Raw genomic sequence first — 20,718 nt, 5'->3', positions numbered from 1 at the left:
TCCTATTTGCTAGCACAAGATTATAATTTTTGGACGGGATTGATCAGCTCTGCCACTTATTTGTAAGATCGCAAAAAGACACTAATATCCAAGTGTTTTTATCATATTGTGCACAATATAAAGTGAAAACAGGTAAGTACATGAATATTCCAGGGTGTTTCCTTAAACTTCAAGACAAAACAAAATTGTAGGTAGCATTACATAAAGTTAAGAGGTGTTGGACAGTTAAAATTGAAGGGACGAGACATTATTTTTGTTGCTTCCCACGGGGAAAACAGTTTTTGATTTTAGCATCATTTTCCTTGACAAAAGGAAATTTCAGTGCAGCTTCCTCTCTCTCTCAATTTCAAATTTTAAAACGTGCTAAAATTTGCCATGCCACTGTTCAACATCTTCTTCATATACCATCATATCCATACTCCATAAAACTTGAGTATGCCGCAGAAATGAATAATTACTTCTGCATTTTCTCAGTCCCCTGCTAAGTTTGCAAAGTGACTTATTTAATTCCTTATTCATTTGTTGTATACATAAGTGTATATTGTGCAATTTTGATTTAGCATTTTTGTGATATCTATATTCAAATGCATTATTAGGATAGAATACAACAATTTGTAATGTGCATTTACTCATAGTTTATCAAGTGCCAATGTTGAGTTCCCACATTGGTGGGCAATCCTTGCCTAGATTTGACTAATTTTAGGAGTTATGTCCAATTTCATTTTTTTTAATTTTTGTTGGAAAAATTCAGTCTAGTACAAGATTTTAGAAACAATTTGCAGTTTTCACCATTTCAGGAGCGTCCCATCAGAATATTAGTGGAATGGAATTTGTGTAGGCGCTGGTGGCTAAGTTAGTGTGCACATTCTTCTCAGAGCATGCAAAATCTAAGACATTGATGAACACGATGTTTCAAATAACATGGAGTGGAGAGTAACTGCAGCTCTTCTTGCTACTGAAGTAGATTGAGGTCCTGATAGATTTCATGCTCAGATAAAATGATACTGTGGATTTAGTTTGATCAGGTAGCTTGCATGTTCTTTTAAAATAAATTGTAGCCTAAGCGAGTGTGGAGGAATGAACGGAGCATCTCTCATAGCACCGCAAGGGAATGAAGTTATTGCATTGCATAGAGGTCAATAAGATTGCTGGTAAGAATCGCTAGCCTAATCATATCCCAGGCCTACTGCACCAGGAACAGCATGACAGTCATTTTTCTTTTTCTGCAATTAACAAATGATGAAGTTAGCAAACTTCTTTTAAAGATCCATATTTGGTACAGTTACCTCAAGTTCGCACAATTTGGTTAGAAGTAGAATGGACATGGAGCTGGGACTACAATTCAGAGAGGATTTCGATATTATTTCACAAAATCAGCCTTGTTCCACAGTTGACATCAAAAACAGAATCCACTTAGATTTTAAGCAACTGTACCAAAAGAGAAAAAGCAGAATCCAACAGCTTCTGCCAACTGCATTCCACCAAATGAATGAACCTAATAGCTTTCATTTGCATCAGCAAGTATAGAAGCCATGTTTCTGTCACTTCTGACAATCTTTTAGGGATAAATTAAAATGACATATTTCTAGTTGACTACGCTCTTTCGCAGACCTGAATCAAAAACGCCGGTGAGATGCAATGACTCATGCACATCACATGCACTGAAGATGCCTTAGGCAGCGGCGTTTGAGAGCAAAAATAGAAAAGGGACTAGTACTAGGCCTGTTTCACAAGTAATTTAGAAGGATGTTACTCGGAATAGGCCAATCAATTTTGTCCATTATAGTACCAAAAGAATACATGTCAACGACAAAGAGAAATACTCGAATAAGTAGATACCATTTCAAAATTCACCTCATATAGTCATATATATACTAGTACTGTTGACAAAGTAGATACATTGCAAAACTTCCAATTGTGGTTTTATGTCTATCTTGGCTCTAGAACTGTTATCGACACGTTGTTACTTCGACACCCTTCATCACTTGAATCTGCTGATCCCATTGAATTCCTCTCTATAAAAAACCCAGGCTGCTTTGGTTGAGGAAGAACCAGACCTTCATTGCCTAACCAGAATACGACTGATGCCATTGTCGGCCTATCCTCTGGGAGTTTCTGAACGCACAACAATCCAACCTGGATGCATTTCAACACTTGCGATTCTGACAAGGATTCTTCCAAACATTCGTCCATCAGTTCTGATGCTTTTCCTTCAGTCCAAAGTAACCATGCCTAAATTACAAACAGAACACATTTATACAGTTACAATCACAATAGAAAGAGACGAATTAAGGGATCGAAGTTTTGTGCCATATGTGCTTACATGTCCCAAAAGATTGTGATGATGCTCCAAATGATGAAATTTCCTGTTCTTTCTTCCACTAACTATTTCAAGAATGATTACGCCGATGCTGAATACATCTGATTTTACTGAATATTTCCCATCAACAGCATATTCCGGCGACATATATCCACTGCATCAACTCAATAAATTTATGCTCATGTACTGATTGAATATAATAGAAAATTCAATGGTCAAGATTTTAGAACTTACTATGTCCCTATTACTCTTTTTGTTTTTCCTTCCACTTGGTCTCCACCAAAAATTTTGGCAAGGCCAAAATCAGAAATTTTGGCGTTCATGTCACTATCTAATAAAATATTGCTGGTTTTGAGATCTCTGTGAATAATTCTTAATCTCGAGTCCTGGTGAAGGTAAAGAAGACCTCGAGATATTCCCATAGCAATTTCAAAGCGGTTCTTCCATGCAAGTGAAGTTTTTCTGCTTGGATCTGCACAATGTAGACCTAATCATTAAGTGCTGCAGAGATATTGAGTACTTATCAAGTAGTATTTAGTTAATGAATCATGAATAGCATACCAAAAATGAAATAGTCCAAGCTAGCGTTGGGCATAAACTCATAGATTAGCATCCTTTCTTCTCCTTCAAGGCAGCAACCCAAAAGCTTGACAAGGTTCCTATGCTGAAGCTTGGAAATGAGAACGATTTCATTTTTTAACTCTTGAATGCCTTGTCCAGAATACTTCGATAGTCTCTTTACTGCTATCTCTTGTCCATTTGGTAGGACACCCTGCAATTTTCTGTCAAGGGTCAAAGCTGCCACTTCTAGATAGAATCTGAAGATCAAAGTTGATTTACCTTGTAAACCGGCCCAAAGCCACCCTCCCCAATAACATTAGCAGAAGAGAAGTTATCAGTGGCACTAGCAACACTAACTAAATCAAACAGTGGAAGCTCTATGTCTTCATTTCCAACTTCTGAATCTGTCAATACAAATCCGTCTGTCACAAACATGAGTACCTCAAGTATATTTACCTATAATGAGAAAATGTAAAGACGAAGAACGTAAGCCAGATTGAAAATCCACCTAGGTAGCACAACATTCAGAGTTAATGACTTTCTAATAAAGTCGGTAGCCAAGAGTACCTCAAGTATATTTACCTGTTCTTCTTTTCCTTCTTTGGAAGGAAAACCAAACTAAAAAGCTGATGATAAATGTTGCTACCATTGCTGAAATGACAGCAATCAGGACTGACCTCTTTCTCCACCGATTCCTGTCTGAATATGTTCAATAATTAGTCCATAAGCAGTCTTCAATTTACATATGAGTTGGACATAGAAGTGGTAATTTTCATGAGTTTATTACTTAAAAGGTAGTCCATGTAAACAACCTTGATCTGCCACGAGGTCAAGTATATTATGAGACCTTTTCAGGAAAGAAGTGTCTCATCCCTTGGCAATCCTACTAACTCATCACTGTACTAACTGAATACGTCCTAGTCACCATAGAGTAAGATTTTGCAAAGTGTCATCGTCAATCTATTAGTAGGACAAATTCTTACTAGATTATCTGCTCCTAAAAGGGAAAATACTGCAGATGTGCAACCATTTAATCGTTGATAAATCATAAATTCTTAAAGCAATTTTTTTGATGTTTCAGCTTAGGTAAGCAAAAGTGCAAAACTAGAGGGTGACTTTGTCATAGGTAGATAAAAAGCATTCTATCCTTTACAATGCAAACAACATAATACAAACTACTAAAGCACCTACTCAACTTTAATGTACATCAAGTAAGTAAAATAAAATAGTAGAGTTCCTTCATTAAAGAGTTGTGCATTCATATTGTATAATAAAATGAGAATGGTGTAGAGTTGGGTCATTACCTAATTCTGAAGCAGCAACTCTCACATACAGGTCTTGCTCATTTTGGCTGAACTCTCTAATATCTATGAGTTCTCCGAACCATAGTAAGCATCCACTTCCGCCATTTCTAACGTCAAGATATGAGTAGGCTGTACAATTGCATTCAGCCAAGCACATTTGCTTGCATTCTTCAAGGTTCATGCTCTCATTATACCAGGAGTTTCTTGAATCTGGCATCTTGATGCCCGAAAATTTAAGAAAACCATCTTGGTTACAATCCAAAGAAGTTCTCCTTACACAACCACTAGACCAGTCTGCCACAGACTGTTGAGGATCCCTGTGAAAACATAGTTAAGTAATCAAACAAAAAGATATGTGCTTGGCCCAAGAAAAAGAAACAAGACCGCACAGGAGGGGGCGATCAAAGACATAACTATGTAATTAATAGTGTGTTATCTCTAATAGTTAACAAATACATACCTAGGCTTGAAACCTTTCAGACAGTCACATGGAGGGGAGTTATTGATGTTGCAACTTGCATAAGGACCACATAAAGCAAAACGATCACAATTATCAAATTGTGCTGTCAAGTATAGAAACCAGCTCTGAGTGTGCTCAATCCATGTTAGGTGTTCTATCACCCCAGCTGGGTTGATCACCACCCTGGTGGGCAGGGACTCATTCTTAAGTCCGTATTTGTAGTAAATTTTCTGCTGATTGATAACGAACTCTATAGTGTAATATTGAGTTGCTTTATTGTTAGGACTACCACTAAATGCAATACCGTTCCATGGCCCTGAGCTATATACTGCATATGAATTTCTGTACACAAACAATTGTGGGTATCCATGAGAATCAAGACGGTTTACATTTTCACCAGCAGTAGGATCATCCGTGCTCTTCCATGACGTTAAACTCCAATCCATGCCCGTGACCAAATTTTTCCCAATCTTCATGCCAGGTAATAAAGTGTTTCCTGGATAATCAAAACTCTGCCACGCAAAATTAATTCCTGGGTCTCTGTCATTTCCATCACTCACGACAAGGTTGGCAGAATCCAGGAGCAGCGCTTTTGGATTCTTTAAGGATCTTGATGAGTTTGATGACCAAATTGAGACATTCGAATCATCAACAAGTACAAGAACCCCATTGGTTTTGAGTGTTAAAACTCCTGAAGTGTCGTTCAGTGGAATATTTCTGTTGGCAACCCATATGACAGTTCTAGGTGCTATCTTCTTGTACCATATGCCAACGTAGCGATTCTTGGAATTTCCAGGGCTGAAAAATCCTAGTTCATAAATCCCACCAGCTGAAATAATTGTGTCACCATCTCTAATGGATTTATCTGTAGTGATTGTGTCTAGTGCTGCAGAAGTTAGTAATATGAAGAGAAAATTGGAGCAAACGAATAAAGAAAGTAGGCCTTTCATGGATTATGACTCATATTTTTGATTGACAAGGTTAAATAAAACCTTGGAGCTTCAACTTAGCTGACCCAAAGAAGAATATCCATACCTGATTGACAAATACCTGATCGACACAGTCAAGTTTCCTTGCCCACCACTTTAGAATACGAAAGTCTTATGTCCAATATTCCTCTTATAAGGAAAATGAAAAGGAAAACATTTTTAGTGGATCTTTTTTTATAAATAATCTCAACTAATTTCATTGGATACCTGTTATCTAGTATCGGAGTAACTCTATGCATCAAGGCTTAGATAAGATGAGAAGAGGTCATCTAATATTTTTGTATCAAATTGAAATTTGAACCTGAGACCTCATGGTTCTCATCCACTTCATTGACCATTAGGCACGCCCTTAAGTGCGAAATGGATCTTGGAAGCATCTTAAGGGAATGGCCTAGTATTTGATTTTCGAAAACGATGATCGTTTGGTTTAAAACAAGGTTATGCCAGGATTACAATCCTTAGATATAACCAGGATAAATAATGGCCACCTTGTATATGGGATAGATAATCCCATAATGTTGGTGTAAAATTCATCCTGATTTTAGTTAATACTCATGAGTCATAATCAAACATTGGACAAATTTAATCCCAAATTTTATAGTGGGATAACCCTTAATCCCTTAAACAAAGAACCCATGAAGGTCTATCACGGCTTCTTTATTTATTTTGGAACTACCCAATTTGTAAGTGAATTCCTTTTAACTTTTTTATGAGCCAATCACTTAAGTTTACTGATCAATTTAGTGATAATTCTTTCAACTTTTCTGTTGAGGGACCATAGGCGGCTTAGAGCCTAAGACTTAGGATGTGAAACTCTGAAATTTTCTCATAGCTGGACACCATTGACTTTCCATTTTGAGACAAAAATGTCTTACATATTTATTATAATCTATATTATATTAAAAGTGTCAATGGCCATGATTAAACTTTTTACTCTTTGACTCCGTAATAGATAAAATAATCATTTACTAATTTCTTACATATATTATTACTAAGCACTAATAATATATATTTTCCTTACAAAATAAAAATTGCAATATAAACCTGCCTTATTTTTAGCAAAAAAAAACTACCCTAAATAATAAAAACCTCTTTCTTCCTCCGTAGTATTGATAATTATTAGAGTCCTAAATTAACACACAATTCTATCTTATATTTAGGACTTCAATTAAATGTGTAGTAATACATCTGGTCGTTTTTTTACACCAGTTGAAAAAGTTTTTAACACTCAATTCTACCTTATATCTAGGACAAAATTGTTATTTACTATTTTTCTAAAATTAATATACATAAACATTAATAATAGATATTTCCTTTTAAAATAAAAACTGCAATAAAAACTGCGTTATTTTTGGCAAAAAATTAAGAATCCTAAACCTAAAGAGAATCCTAAAACCTAAATAAATAAAGTCGTATCCAATCAAAAAAAAAAAGATGGATGTTGAAAACCAATCAAGCTATTTGTCGGACGACTTTCAGTCTGGATCTTCTCATTCTGTATGTAAGTATTGATTTATCATAAACATATAGTGAAATTTATAAGAAAGCATTTTTTTAGCAGTAAATATACATGCATGTATTCCTATAGAGAATTAAATATCTACGTGTTAGTCTCTGCCGACCAAAAGGTAATTGAAGTTTACACAATCGCAAAGACTTTTGGATTTTCATTCACAGAGTATGAGTTTGTATTGTAAAAGTTAAAATAAACAGCTCACTAGATCGTTTTTAGTATTGTTGCGTATGTCTTAGAAGGAAAAATCATATGGTGTATGGACTAAATTGTGGGTTGATCAAAATTGTGTTGGTTTCCAAGTCTATTAAGAGGCAGATTCTGAATTAAGTTTTATAAGTTCAGCATTTAAGGTACTTAGTATTGAAGTACTCATTATATTTTTAAAGTTGTGGTTTCATATTTACTACTATTATTTATTGTACTTTTAGTGAATTTTAACACATACATTTACGCTCCACATTAAAAGTACTGAGTTCAGATTAACCCGATAGCAGTAAGCTTGCATCCTCCCCAAGGTACATATCTATTTAGTAATTATTTTTTTACAAAGAAGAATAACGTGTTAAAAGCTGTAAAAGTTAATATGTTTCAAACTTCTGGGTTAGCAGATTCTGACAAGGAAGACGTATACGGTGTATGACTAAATTGTGGGTTGATCAAAATTGTGTTGATTTGCAGGTATATTAAGAGGCAGATCCAAGATTAAGTTTTATGAGTTCAACATTTAAGGTACTTAAGATTGAAGTACTCATTATTATTTTTTAAAGTTGTGGGTTCATATTTACTATTATTTGTTGTATTTTTAGAGAATTTTAACACAGATATTTGTGCTCCGCATTGAGAGTACTAGTCAGATTAACCCGGTAACAATAAGCTTGCATCCTCCCCGAGGTACATCTAACTAAAACAACAACAACATACAACATACCCAGTGTAATCCCACAAGTGAGGTATGAAAAGGATAGAGTGTATGTAGACCTTACTCCTACCTTGCAAGGTAACAAGACTCTTTCCAAAAGACCCTCGACTCAAAATAAAGCATGACAAAAAAGATCAGACTATAATTTATGAAAGCAAACAACCAATGCAAAATACTATATATAAACGGCCTAATGCAAGTTTCAACTTTCCCCAAGGTACATATATTTAATAATTATTCTTTTACAACTAAAAATAACGTGTTAAAAGCTATAAATGTGACATATGTTTCAACTTTTGGGTTACCAAATTCTGCTTTATTTTAATTTTTGTGTCTATGCTATAAATTTATACTGTATGATTCTTGAAACATAGCACACGAACCGTGAAATTTGAAGGCTCCCGATGTATTTGATTAGCACTTTTGTTTGATTATTTTATATTTTTATTCTTCCCAAATCAATCATATAATGAATAATACTCCCAGAAAATATAGTTATCGTCGTTCGTCAAGTTGATGTCCTTTTACCAATTTGCTTATCGTAACTTGAAGATGTATCTAATAAAAACAAATACATCTATCAACAACTGAAACTTGTACTTTCCGTATGTTTTGATTTTACATATATGTTAGATAAATATTTTTAAGTTATGTATTCATTATCTTTACGTATAACTTTTACAATTGTTGTAGAGGCTACTACACATGCGAGGCAATATCTCTTGTGATGATTGACTGAAAATAACGTGCAAAGATTTTTAGTAGTATAATAATTAATAACTTATTATATATAAATGACGTCCTAAGTGAAATATGTACACTTAATAACAATATTTCTATTTGTTCAAGGAGACATTAATAAATAGAATTCTTAAGTTTGGTTTTTCTTTTAAGTACTAGTCAAAATAATTTTATTGTTTTATGAAGAAGGTAAAGTCGAAAATGAAACTCATCTTCATCCTTTTTGGTATAGTTAATTTTTTACAAGTAGTTGTATTAACATCTAAAGTAAAATATATATATATATATATATATATATATATATATATATATATATATATATATCAGTTCTTAAAGTGTATTCCATGTTTTTAACTATCTACGGTTCTTAATCCATTATGACCACCTAAAAATTAACATTACTACAATTAATTTTAACAACCAATTTTGAAATATTGCAAGAGAAAAAGATGAAAAATAATGCAAAACATAAATATAATATACAACTCACAATAGTTAGAAAATAGCGTAAAACAATGTTATGTATACTATTATAAATTATAAAAGCACAAAACTCTGTGTAATTAAAGGTTGAACAGTTGTATAGTTCAAATTAATTATGTTATTGTATGACTCTTTTAAGTTTTAAATCCTATTAAAAAGGAGATAAAATGTCACTAGAATCTTTAAATATTAAATCTCATTGAGCACTTTGTTTATTGTAATGTACAGTATTAATACTTTATAAATTTTTATGCTTAGATTATCAGAATAAATTGAGACGATGGAGTATAACATATTCTATATCTTATTTGTACTTTTTGTTATCTGACAAATATTTGAAAAATCATGTTGAAAGAATTTGTGTTGGTTCTTTGTTTTTAATATTAAGTTACACAAATAATGGAATAGTAATTTTAATAAGGTATATTCCCATAGAAGTCCTTTGGCATAATGAGGCATCTGAGGACAATTCGTCGTTAATCCTGTACCAATTGATTAGTGATGAATTATGTAATTTAGCGATGGATTAATGACGAAGTTCGTAGCTACGTCTAAATTTTTTCTATAGTATTTATTATCAAATGAAGTACGCGCTTTGGTCACGCGCAAAGCACGTACAAAGAAACTAGTAAAGTAATAAATACATGTTACTAATTCTTAAAACTTAAATCATGATTAAATTAGTTTATATTATCACTTAATTTTATCATCTAAACATGCTAAGTTAATATTCTTGGTGGTCTTTTAATATGTAGTTTAAGACTACGACATACCCTTTAAGAAAACTGTTTAAGTAATTGCATTTATCATTAGAAGTATTTGAGTAAATTACTCTTATCTCTTCCTTAAAAGAGTAATTAATGACGATATAGCATTAAGGCCGGGCAGAATTGAAAATAGAAACAATTAATGCTTTCTTTTTATAATTTGGACCAAAGTTTTTAATTGAAGTGACATATGGAAAGTATATTTTCTCCTCCTTTCTCATGTTCAGATAAAATGATACTGTGGATTTAGTTTGATCAGGTAGCTTGCTTGTTCTTCTAAAATAACTCGTAGCCTAAGCGAGTGTGGAGGAACGAAGGGAGCATCTCTCATAGCACCGTAAGACAATGAATTAAGTTGTTGCATTGCATAGAGGTCATTAAGATTGCCGGTAAGAATCGCTAGCCTAATCATATCCCAGACCTACTGCACCAGGAACAGCATGACAGTGATTTTTCTTTAACAAATGATGAAGTTAGCAAACTTCTTTTAAAGATCAATATTTGGTACAATTGTCACGACCCATTTTTGCCTAGGTCATGCGGGCACCTACCTTTTTCAAGTCGGTAGGCGAACCCTTAACTCAACATTCACAAATAAGAGAAAATAGCGAAAGAAATAAAATAGCGTAAGTCTCACAATCATAATATAAAAAAAAATGCAGAAGTAAATGAAATCCACCCCAGTATCTGATCTGGTCATACAAGAGCATCTAACTAAATACTACAAGTCTGTATCATAATAATACATAGTAGCCTCAAAGATCATGTCTCAGAATGAAAATAAATACATAATGATAAAAAGAGTCTTCGGGCAGCGAACGTCCTCATGCTCACCATGAAGGACTCGAATCAGGAATCCTCGAATATTAGCCACGAAGAGTAGAAGTCAATCTCAACTGGTACTCTGCATTCATAAAAGAATGCAGCAAGTGCAGGTCAGTACAAATAATAAGTACTGGTAGGTATCATAGGCCGACTAAGACTAGCTAACGTATATAAAGACAATAAGCAAGATAAACACATAAACCAACAAGTACAAGTCAACATGAATCCATATCCACAGAACAAGTCATCTTTTATGTTATAGCATCTAAACCCAATTGTGCCAAGTCTCAGTATAATCAATTCGAATCAGTACATCACAGTACTATCACAACAATCAACAGGAACCAAGATACAATGCAATGCAATAATGTATGTAGGATGAATGCAATGCATATGCAGCTTTGTACAACATGTCCCGGATGGAGTAACTCCACGTCTCGGCGATCATGACCCATGGGGGACCCGCGAAGTCCATGTACCACTCGCTCCGGAATATAACCTCGGATCACGAGCACACTCTCACGATCCCGGCAAAGACCTTGGGCATTGGGCACTCCATCGTTCCCAGCAAGAAACCTCGGGCAACAAACACTCATCTCTCTTTTACGCTCTTCGGCAAAGACCTCGAAGGCTACACTCTCTCACATATCATCATTAGTGCCATAACCATGCATATATCAATGCATCATGAAAATGCATATGAGTATGATGAAATGTAATGTTAACAACCAATTCAATCCGAAACGGTACCACACATGGCATACAAGTAATATCAGCAATAAGGCTACACAATAAGCCACAATGGAATCACCATTCTCATTTCAATATCATTCAAGTAAAGTACCACAATATCATGGCCATGATCTATCACTAGTCACAATTACCAATATCTCAACGTGTCAACGAGCCAACAAGTAAATAGATCAAGATGAGTTAGCAACACAACGAGGTGGCTAGCCCCCAAATCATACAACAAGGCTCAACTTAAGACAATATCCATCCCAACTTCGCACCCGAAGGCTTACATGCATTCTCCAACAATATCATCTAAACATACGTTTCGCTAATCAAAGTCTCACCATAAGGTAAACCGTAACCTACCTCAAAGTCGAGCCAACGAACTCACAAAGTCGTCTTTCCTTTTCTGAGCATCTCTGAATGTTCCCGATCTTCTCGTAGTTCTGAAATTTCACATTAGCAGACTTTTACTCTACTTTCTCGTTCCATTCCATAAACAAACCAACCTTCTACCTCTCTTTATCCACAATCGGGCAAGCAAAATTACTAAGCAAATAAAGTAATTATCAATCCATTTGCTCTTTTAATGCCGCTAACAAAGCACAAACAATTTGTTTCAACAGCGGTTTCTTACTGAACCAACAGACATAATTATCCTAATGCTTAAATGACCTGATGCGTATAACCCCTTCATTTTTCCTAGACTTGCTATAGAAAACGTCAACACAAAAAAAAAAAAGAAAAAAAACCCAGCATCCATTCTGTTTCCGTAGATCCTTTTTGTCACGACCCAACCCCGTAGGCCGCGACTAGTGTCCGTGCTGGACACCCATACGTACCCAATAACCCAAATCAACATATTAGCAGAATGTATCAATATAAAAGTCAGTTGGCGTTACTAGTTATCATAGATGAACAGATATAACACGTGGAAGCCGATAAGGCTATCACAGATCATATCAACCCAAAACATATACAGAACCCACATGTATGTCTACATACCTCTACAGAACACAACAGAATCATAAGACGGGACAGGGCCCCGTCATACCCCTGAATAGCGTACATATATACAATAGCAAAGGACTGTACCAAAATATAGGCTCCGGACAAAAGAGCACCCCGAAATAGCAGAATATAGTCCTAAGCAGACGGATCAACAAATCTGTCATCTGAACCTGCGCGGCATGAAAACGCAGCCCCCGAAGAAAGGGGGTCAGTACGAAATATGTACTGAGTATGTAAAGCACGGGACGTAGTAAACAAAGTCATAATCGAAGCAGAAAATACAGAAAATGAACGGAATATCTAGATTAGCAAAATGCTGATCATAAAGCATAAATAGTACTTGCAGAAAACGTGTGTCATACCTGGTCCCATTACGGAATAAAATCATAACCGGAACAAAACGTACGGAAAAGTGAGTGTGATATCCAAAGTATCAAATGCATATTTTCAAAACATAAAGAGTGTGTACAGAAACATATGCCATATTATATCCGGCCCCTGCCAAGGGACTCGGCAGACAGAACGTGGTCACCCCCCGACACTGGTGCCACAACACATAAGGATCAGAAAAGGGGAATAACCCCGTAACATAACATATCATATCAGATGGCCATATCAGATCGTATCATATCATATCAGAATATGTGTACATGGCACATCATACTCCACAACCCATGTACATGTATACCTGCCCCCTCACATCGAGGCACGACGAACAATGCAGTGGAATACGCTTGACAACATATCCTGGCCCGGGCTCAGTGGGGGAAACATTGAGGCATCCACGAACGGAGTAGTGAGAAACTAAATGCAATAAAAATACCATATATTTCCAGAGACTCAATGAGGCATATCGAATGACAAATCGAAATGATGAAATCGGACAGAATCATAGTAAGCGTATTTCGGATGTCATAATGGGTTACGGAGGCATAATCTTTCTGAGTTCGTTTCCAAGTTCCAAAACAGTTTATAAGACTTAATGGAATATTTAAAACAATTTTTACTTAATAGTTAGAGGTGTAGTTAAAACATTTCATTTTATATTACTTGTAAATAAGACAATAGTACCATAAAGGACAAAGCGGGAATAGTGGGGCCCACCTCGGGTCCATTGAAGCGATGGGCCCAAATTACATATATTAAGCTTATAGAGTCATCTACGGAGGTCCTGGGGACATTCCATAATTTTCTAGACAATTTGCGAAAGTTTACACAATTCTTTCAACGAAGCATACTCATAGGGTTCAATTCCATTGAATGAAAAAGGGGTATTTTCAAATGCGGATTCCGATGAACAGAATACTTTCCGAGGCTCAAGTCCGATCCTAGTGCACCTAGGACATGCCAAAAGAAGAATCGGGATAGCTTTACATACCTTATATGCTCTTTACGCCCTTCCAAATTCAATTCCCGTTTCGCCCAAAATCTACAAATGGTCACATTTACCAAATGTTAACCATAAGACTTTAGGACTTAAATCTTAAATCAATACTTTTCTACAGAAATTTGGGCAGCATTTCCCCTATACATATAACACCCCCGAGAATTCAACTCGGCCAAAACAATCAACAACAATCCAACAACAACACCAACAACAACAACAATCACTACAAATCACAATATAACACAACTAGTCTTCTTTCCAACATAAAGCAATAACTTTCATTCCAACTTCACATTTTCAAATCAATACCAACATTCTCATATTCATTACTAACCAAAATCATTACCATATAATTCGGAAGTATTTCATATCATTTCTACAATATATTCACAAGATATACAAACTTTCCACCAAAGCCATAATTCCTCCAAAACTTCTAATCTTTAACATACTTATTCATAACATGTTTCCATCTTCTAATTTCATCAACAATCATCACAATTTGCACCTTAACAACTACATTTCCATAATATCATAAAATCATACTAAAATGACATAATTTTCTACATTCCATTTCAATGCCAACTTAAACCATTTTGCCTTCATTTACATTGCAAGGATCACAACTAACATATTAAACAACATTAATTCATTCCCATTTCAATTTCCATACACCACACGGCCAACACCTATATTTCCAACTTCAACCAAATTCATTCAACTTTCATTTCCAATATAAATTTCACCATAACCTCAACTAGAATACAACATAAAATTCAACTCATCTTATTTATACAACATTACATACACATGCACACATGCAAACCCACCTTGTAAACTTCCATATTTCCATAAATTCTACTCATTTCTATATACTACAACATAAACCAACCTTCATAACATAATAAAAAGGGATTAATTCTTACCTTTTTCTACAATCTTCTTCACTTGACCAAGTTGTCAACTTGAAGAAACAAGTGCTCTTTCTTCCAAAATAATTACACCAAGTTGTAAAGTACCCTTGAATTAGTGGAAATACCACAAGAAAATAATTTTTGGAGAAAGATTTCGAAGGGGCAAAAATTCAAGCTATGGCCGAATGGCCTTATATTTGTGCTCTTCTTTGTGTTGTTCTTGGTTTCTAATTTTCTCTTGAAGTTTCTAGGGGTTTTGACCCCTTATATTATTTTGACACATGGAAAAATTTATTAATTGGTGGACTTGGGCCTATACTTGGCCGGCCACCCCTTCTCAATTGGGCCTAAATTTTTTTTTTTTTTTGGGCCAACCCGGTTGGTCCCGAGTTGGGCCTAGCCCACTGACCTTTCGACCTTAAAACATCCATATCTCCTTGCACCGACGTCACCTGAGAACCCACGACATATGGTTGGAAAGCTAATTCAGTTATCTACAACTTCTATTGCTTGGTATTTTTCCAAATTCCAAACTTATAATACCGTTTTTGCCCCCCAAAGTCAGGTCACCCGAAAACGTTTTCTTAAAAATATTCGTTTGGAGGACTTCCACTTTGATTTGGCCCAAGGGTCCTTCTTGAGTTGTGTTTAACTTCACATATGTGATTCATATAATTTGTCACATGTCCAAAAAAAAAAATCTTGACGTGTGGGCCCCACCTCAGCTTACAAATAATTCGACGTTCAAAAATACGGGATATAACACTTTTTAACATTAAGTCATACCCATTTAGAGGAAACGTGAGGAGTACTGTGGATTTGGTCACTAAATTAGTCCAAAAGAAATGAAATTTATAAACTGGGCATATATGCGTTCAATGCCCAGTGATTTCTCTACATCAAATATTATGGCAGCCAAACTTTTTCATTTAAATACATCCATTCTAATCATTTGGTCATTATTAAACCATGATAGATATCTACAAATTTATTTCCCAACTTAAAGGAACCAAGCACAGCAATTTGTTTCCGATTAATATTAGGTATTAACTTCATTCTAGTAGCAAATATTATAATTGGCAATAGAGATATTTCATAGCAATAAATTCAAGTCAAACTAATGCTTTTAACCAGTTTCTTACCTGAGGCACTCAATTTCTCCTCTTCATCGTAGGTTTTGAGTAGATGTCTCAAGGTTTTTGTGCTAATATTAAAAAAATGTCCAAACCTATTAACTTAAATCATTCTTGTATATAGGCCGTGTAACCTATGGTGTTAAAAGAGTTGTGGACTTGGCCCATTAATTACTAACTAAACAATTGTCCAAAATAACCTTTTTACTAAGCCACTATGTATAAGTTAGCAATTGACCCACTTAGTCAATTATATTATTCATCAACTTAGACTTTAAAATATAGTCATTCCATCAAATACTTTATTTACCAATTTGTACCTTATATGGGTAAAACTCATATTCCTATGAATAAACTATTCACACACATTAAATAAATATATTTCAAAATTTTCCCGCTAATTAAATCATCGTGCAACCGATTTTTGCAAGTCAAGAATACTTTTTAAAACTACGGAAAGGGTATATTAGGGAAAAGAAGTCAAAAGCTCAAAACAACAAATGGGTCGTTACAACAATTGCCTCAATTTCATACAATTTGGTGAGAAGTAGAACGGACTTGCAGCTGGGACTACAAGTCAGAGAGGATTTTTCGATATTATTTCAAAAAATCAGCTTTGTTCCACAGTTGGTATAAAAAGAAAAAGAATCCAGCAGGTACTGCCTACTGCATTCCAGCAAATGAACGAACCTAATAACTTTCATTTGCATCAGAAAGTATAGAAGCCATGTCTCTGACACTTGTGATAATCATTTGGGGATAAACTAAAATAACATCTTTCTAGTTGACAAGCTCTTTCGGAGACGGTGAGATGCCTTAGACAGCAGCATTTGAGAGCAAAAATAGGGAAGGGACTAGAGTAGGCCCTGTTTCACAAGTTATTTGTAAGGTTTCTACTCAGGATAGTATCGAAAGAATGCATTTCAATGACAAACAAAAATACTCGGCTTTCTTCCTGAATTGACCTCATATAGTCATATATACACTAGTACTTTTGACTAAGTCGATACATTTCAAAAGTTCCAGTTGTGATTTTGTGCCTATCTTGGCTCTAGAACTGTTATCGACATGCTATTACTTAGATATGCTTCATCAGTCGACTCTGAAGATTCCATTGAATTCCTCTCTATAAAAAACCCAGGCTGCTTTGGTTGAGGAAGAACCAGACCTTCATTGCCCAACCAGAAAACTACTGATGCCATTGTTGGCCTATCCTTCGGGAGTTTTTGGACGCACAACAAACCGACCTGGATGCATCTCAACACTTGAGATTCTGAAAATGATTCTTTCAAACATTCGTCAATCAATTCCAACACTTTGCCTTCAGTCCAAAGTAACCATGCCTAAATTACATAAATAACACATTTAGACAGTTGCATTTACAGTAGAAAGTAACTTAAGAGAATGAAGTTTGCGATATATGTGCTTACATGTCCCAAAAGATTGTGATGATGCTCCAAATGATGAAATTTCCTGTTCTTTCTTCCACTAACTATTTCAAGAATGATTACGCCGATACTGAATACATCTGATTTTACTGAATATTTCCCATCAACAGCGTATTCCGGCGACATATATCCACTGCATCAACTCAATAAATTTATGCTCATGTACTGATTGAATATAATAGAAAATTCAATGGTCAAGATTTTAGAACTTACTATGTCCCTATTACTCTTTTTGTTTTTCCTTCCACTTGGTCTCCACCAAAAATTTTGGCAAGGCCAAAATCAGAAATTTTGGCGTTCATGTCACTATCTAATAAAATATTGCTGGTTTTGAGATCTCTGTGAATAATTTTTAATCTCGAGTCCTGGTGAAGGTAAAGAAGACCTCGAGATATTCCCATAGCAATTTCAAAGCGGTCCTTCCATGCAAGTGAAGTTTTTCTGCTTGGATCTGCACAATATAGACCTAATCATTAAGTGCTGCAGAGATATTGAGGACTTATCAAGTACTCCCTCCATCCCAAAAAGATTGTCTTCGTTTGACTTGACACGGAGTATAAGAAATAAGAAAGACTTTTGAAATGTGTGGTCCAAACAAGCCTTAGATATTTGTATGACTGTAAATCATCTCATAAAGTTAAATTGTTTCTAAATATAGAAATGTGACAATCTTTTTGGGACATACTAATAAGGGAAGGAAGACATTCTTTTTGGGACAAACTAACAAGGAAAGGAAGACATTCTTTTTGGGACGGAGGGAGTAGTATTTAGTTAATGAATCATGAATAGCATACCAAAAATGAAATAGTCCAAGCTAGCGTTGGGCATAAACTCATAGATTAGCATCCTTTCATCTCCTTCAAGGCAGCAACCCAAAAGCTTGACGAGGTTCCTATGCTGAAGCTTGGAAATGAGAACGATTTCATTTTTTAACTCTTGAACGCCTTGTCCAGAATACTTCGATAGCCTCTTTACTGCTATCTCTGGTCCATTTTGTAGGATACCCTGCAGTTTTCAATCAAGGGTCAAAGATGCCACTTCTAGCTAGATGTTGAGGATGAAAGTTGATTTACCTTGTAAACCGGTCCAAAACCACCCTCCCCAATCACATTAGCCGAAGAGAAGTTCTCAGTGGCAGTTGAAACAGTAACTAAATCAAACAGTGGAAGCTCAATGTCCTCATTTTCAACTTCTGAACCTGTCAATATATATACATTTGCCCAAATATGATATCAATGAGAATTTGGTAAAGGCGAACAATGTCAACCAGACAGAATTTTCTAATAAAGTTGTTAGACAAGAGTACCTCGAGTATATTTACCTGTTCTGATTTTCCTTCTTTGGAAGGAAAACCAAGCTATAAAACTGAGGATAAATGTTGCTACCACTGCTGAAATGACAGCAACCAGGACTGACTTCTTTCTCCACCGATTCCTGTCTGATTATATTCAATAATTCGTCCATAAGCAGTCTTTAATTTACATCTGATAAATCCATACACAATTTTGTTTCAGCTAAGGTTAGCAAAGCTACAGGGAGACTTTGTTATAGGTGGATAAAAGAATTCTTATCCTTTACAATGAAATCGCCATATCGTTTACAACGAAATTGGCAACTACTAAAGCACCTAATTAACTTTAATGTCCATCAAGTAAGTAAATGAGATAGTAGAGTTCCTTCAATTCTAAAGAGTAGGATCATTACCTAATTCTGAAGCAGCTACTCTCACATACAGGTCTTGCTCATTTTGGCTGAACTCTCTAATATCAATGAGTTCTCCAAACCATAGTAAGCATCCACTTCCGCCATTTCTAACATCAAGATTTGAGTAGGCTGTACAATTGCAATCAGCCAAGCACATTTTCTCGCATTCTTCAAGGTTCATGCTCTCATTATACCATGAGTTCCTAGAATCCGGCATCTTGATACCAGTAAATTTAAGAAAACCATCTTGGTTACAATCCAAAGAAGTTCTCCTTACACAACCACTAGACCAGTCTGCTGCAGACTCTTGAGGATCCTGTGAAGACATAATTAAGTAATCTGAAAAATAAATCCACGTGTTTGGTCTAAGAAAAAAAAATCAAGCCTAAAAGTGAGGGGAGTATGAAGACATAACTAAGTTATCAAAATTGTGTTATCTCCAACAGCTTAAGGTTAGATGGGCACATAGTTTAAAAAATACGTACCTAGGCGTGAAACCTTTCAGACAGTCACATGGAGGGGAGTTATTGATATTGCAACTCGAATAAGGTCCACATAAAGCAAAACGATCACAATTATCAAGTTGTGCTGTCAAGTAGAGAAACCAGCTCTGAGTGTGCTCAATCCATGTCAGGTGTTCTATCACCCCAGCCGGGTTGAGCACCACCCTGGTGGGCATGGACTCATTCTTAAGCTCGTATTTGTAGTAAATTTCCTGCTGATTAACAATAAACTCGAAAGTGTAATATGCTTTTGCTTTACTGTTAGGACTACTACTAAATGCAATACCATTCCATGGCCCTGAGCTAAATATTATAGATGAATTTCTGGACACGAGTAATCGCGGCCATCCATGAGAATCAACACGGTCTACATATTCACCAGGAGTAGGATCATCCGTGCTCTTCCATGACGTTACGGACCTATCCATGCCCGTGACCAAATTTTTTCCTATCTTCATGCCAGGTAATAATGTATTTCCTGGATAATCAAAACTCTGCCACGCGAAATTAATTCTGGGGTCTTTGTCATTTCCATCACTTACAACAAGGTTAGCAGAATCCAGGAGCCACGCCTTTGGATTCTTTAAGGATCTTGATGAGTTTGATGACCAAATTGATGCATTGGAACTGTTGACAAGTACAAGAATCCCATTGGGCTTGAGTGTTAACACTCCTGAAGTGTCATTTAGTGGAATGTCTCTATTTGCAACCCAAACGACAGTTCTAGGTTCTATCTTCTTGTACCATATGCCAACGTAAAGGTGTCAACCGGTTCATTGTAACCGGTTTTAACCGGTAACCGGACCGGTTAAACCGGAACCGGAACCGGAACCGGTATAACCGGTTAACCGGATATTAGTTTACCGGTCCGGTTCCAAAATTTTTTTAACCGGAACCGGTTAAACCGGTTTAACTGGAACCGGACCGGTTAAACCGGTTAAAAAAAAAAAAAAAAAAAAAAAAGGAAAGAGCCGTTGGGCCTCGGTAATGGACCATTG

The 20,718-nt window shown here is 35.6% G+C and overlaps 3 protein-coding genes and 1 long non-coding RNA gene across 6 annotated transcripts; all 4 read right to left on the bottom strand.

Annotated features, from left to right (window-relative positions):
• Positions 1 to 813: 813 nt before the first annotated feature.
• LOC132618302 (G-type lectin S-receptor-like serine/threonine-protein kinase At4g27290) lies at positions 814 to 5,751 on the bottom strand. 2 transcript variants are annotated; one of them, XM_060333371.1, is made up of 8 exons: positions 4,646 to 5,751; positions 4,186 to 4,502; positions 3,464 to 3,580; positions 3,161 to 3,303; positions 2,882 to 3,092; positions 2,555 to 2,792; positions 2,324 to 2,474; positions 814 to 2,232 (listed from the first exon to the last, which is right to left on the bottom strand). In XM_060333371.1, the coding sequence occupies exons 1-8, from the start codon at positions 5,593 to 5,595 to the stop codon at positions 1,930 to 1,932; spliced, it is 2,430 nt and encodes an 809-aa protein (XP_060189354.1). In that variant the 5' UTR covers positions 5,596 to 5,751; the 3' UTR covers positions 814 to 1,929. The 2 variants fall into 2 exon arrangements, with proteins under 2 accessions (XP_060189354.1, XP_060189355.1); XM_060333372.1 differs by having other exon boundaries at positions 3,161 to 3,285; positions 4,646 to 5,749.
• Positions 5,752 to 10,756: 5,005 nt separating this feature from the next.
• Positions 10,757 to 15,136, bottom strand: LOC132618304 (uncharacterized). Its single transcript, XR_009574049.1, has 5 exons — positions 14,945 to 15,136; positions 14,010 to 14,060; positions 12,716 to 12,801; positions 11,987 to 12,066; positions 10,757 to 10,964 (listed from the first exon to the last, which is right to left on the bottom strand). It is a non-coding gene; the product is annotated as an uncharacterized LOC132618304 (long non-coding RNA).
• Positions 15,137 to 16,873: 1,737 nt separating this feature from the next.
• Positions 16,874 to 19,550, bottom strand: LOC132618303 (G-type lectin S-receptor-like serine/threonine-protein kinase At4g27290). Of its 2 annotated transcripts, XM_060333373.1 has the most exons (7): positions 19,218 to 19,550; positions 18,835 to 18,951; positions 18,587 to 18,711; positions 18,308 to 18,518; positions 17,727 to 17,964; positions 17,496 to 17,646; positions 16,875 to 17,408 (listed from the first exon to the last, which is right to left on the bottom strand). In XM_060333373.1, the coding sequence occupies exons 1-7, from the start codon at positions 19,543 to 19,545 to the stop codon at positions 17,106 to 17,108; spliced, it is 1,473 nt and encodes a 490-aa protein (XP_060189356.1). In that variant the 5' UTR covers positions 19,546 to 19,550; the 3' UTR covers positions 16,875 to 17,105. The 2 variants fall into 2 exon arrangements, with proteins under 2 accessions (XP_060189357.1, XP_060189356.1); XM_060333374.1 differs by lacking the exon at positions 18,835 to 18,951 and having other exon boundaries at positions 16,874 to 17,408.
• Positions 19,551 to 19,559: 9 nt separating this feature from the next.
• LOC132617664 (G-type lectin S-receptor-like serine/threonine-protein kinase At4g27290) lies at positions 19,560 to 20,478 on the bottom strand (the record flags this gene model as incomplete). Its single annotated transcript, XM_060332718.1, has 1 exon — positions 19,560 to 20,478. A coding segment is annotated over one exon (828 nt), but the record flags the coding sequence as incomplete, so codon positions are not given.
• Positions 20,479 to 20,718: the final 240 nt, after the last annotated feature.

This window comes from Lycium barbarum, chromosome 11 (assembly GCF_019175385.1).
Source record: "Lycium barbarum isolate Lr01 chromosome 11, ASM1917538v2, whole genome shotgun sequence".
Taxonomy (NCBI): domain Eukaryota; kingdom Viridiplantae; phylum Streptophyta; class Magnoliopsida; order Solanales; family Solanaceae; genus Lycium; species Lycium barbarum.
This window is presented reverse-complemented; position numbering and strand designations above follow the sequence as displayed.

Excerpts from the sequence above, each read along its gene's own strand:
- LOC132618302 (XM_060333371.1), bottom strand. The coding sequence starts at position 5,595 with ATGAAAGGCCTACTTTCTTTATTCGTTTGCTCCAATTTTCTCTTCATA. Across the intron at positions 3,581-4,185 it reads AGTTGCTGCTTCAGAATTAG|ACAGGAATCGGTGGAGAAAG; the intron begins GTAATGACCCAA and ends GAACATATTCAG. Across the intron at positions 2,793-2,881 it reads CTTGGACTATTTCATTTTTG|ATCCAAGCAGAAAAACTTCA; the intron begins GTATGCTATTCA and ends TACATTGTGCAG.
- LOC132618303 (XM_060333373.1), bottom strand. The coding sequence starts at position 19,545 with ATGTCTTCACAGGATCCTCAAGAGTCTGCAGCAGACTGGTCTAGTGGT. Across the intron at positions 17,965-18,307 it reads CTTGGACTATTTCATTTTTG|ATCCAAGCAGAAAAACTTCA; the intron begins GTATGCTATTCA and ends TATATTGTGCAG. Across the intron at positions 17,647-17,726 it reads AAAAGAGTAATAGGGACATA|TGGATATATGTCGCCGGAAT; the intron begins GTAAGTTCTAAA and ends GAGTTGATGCAG.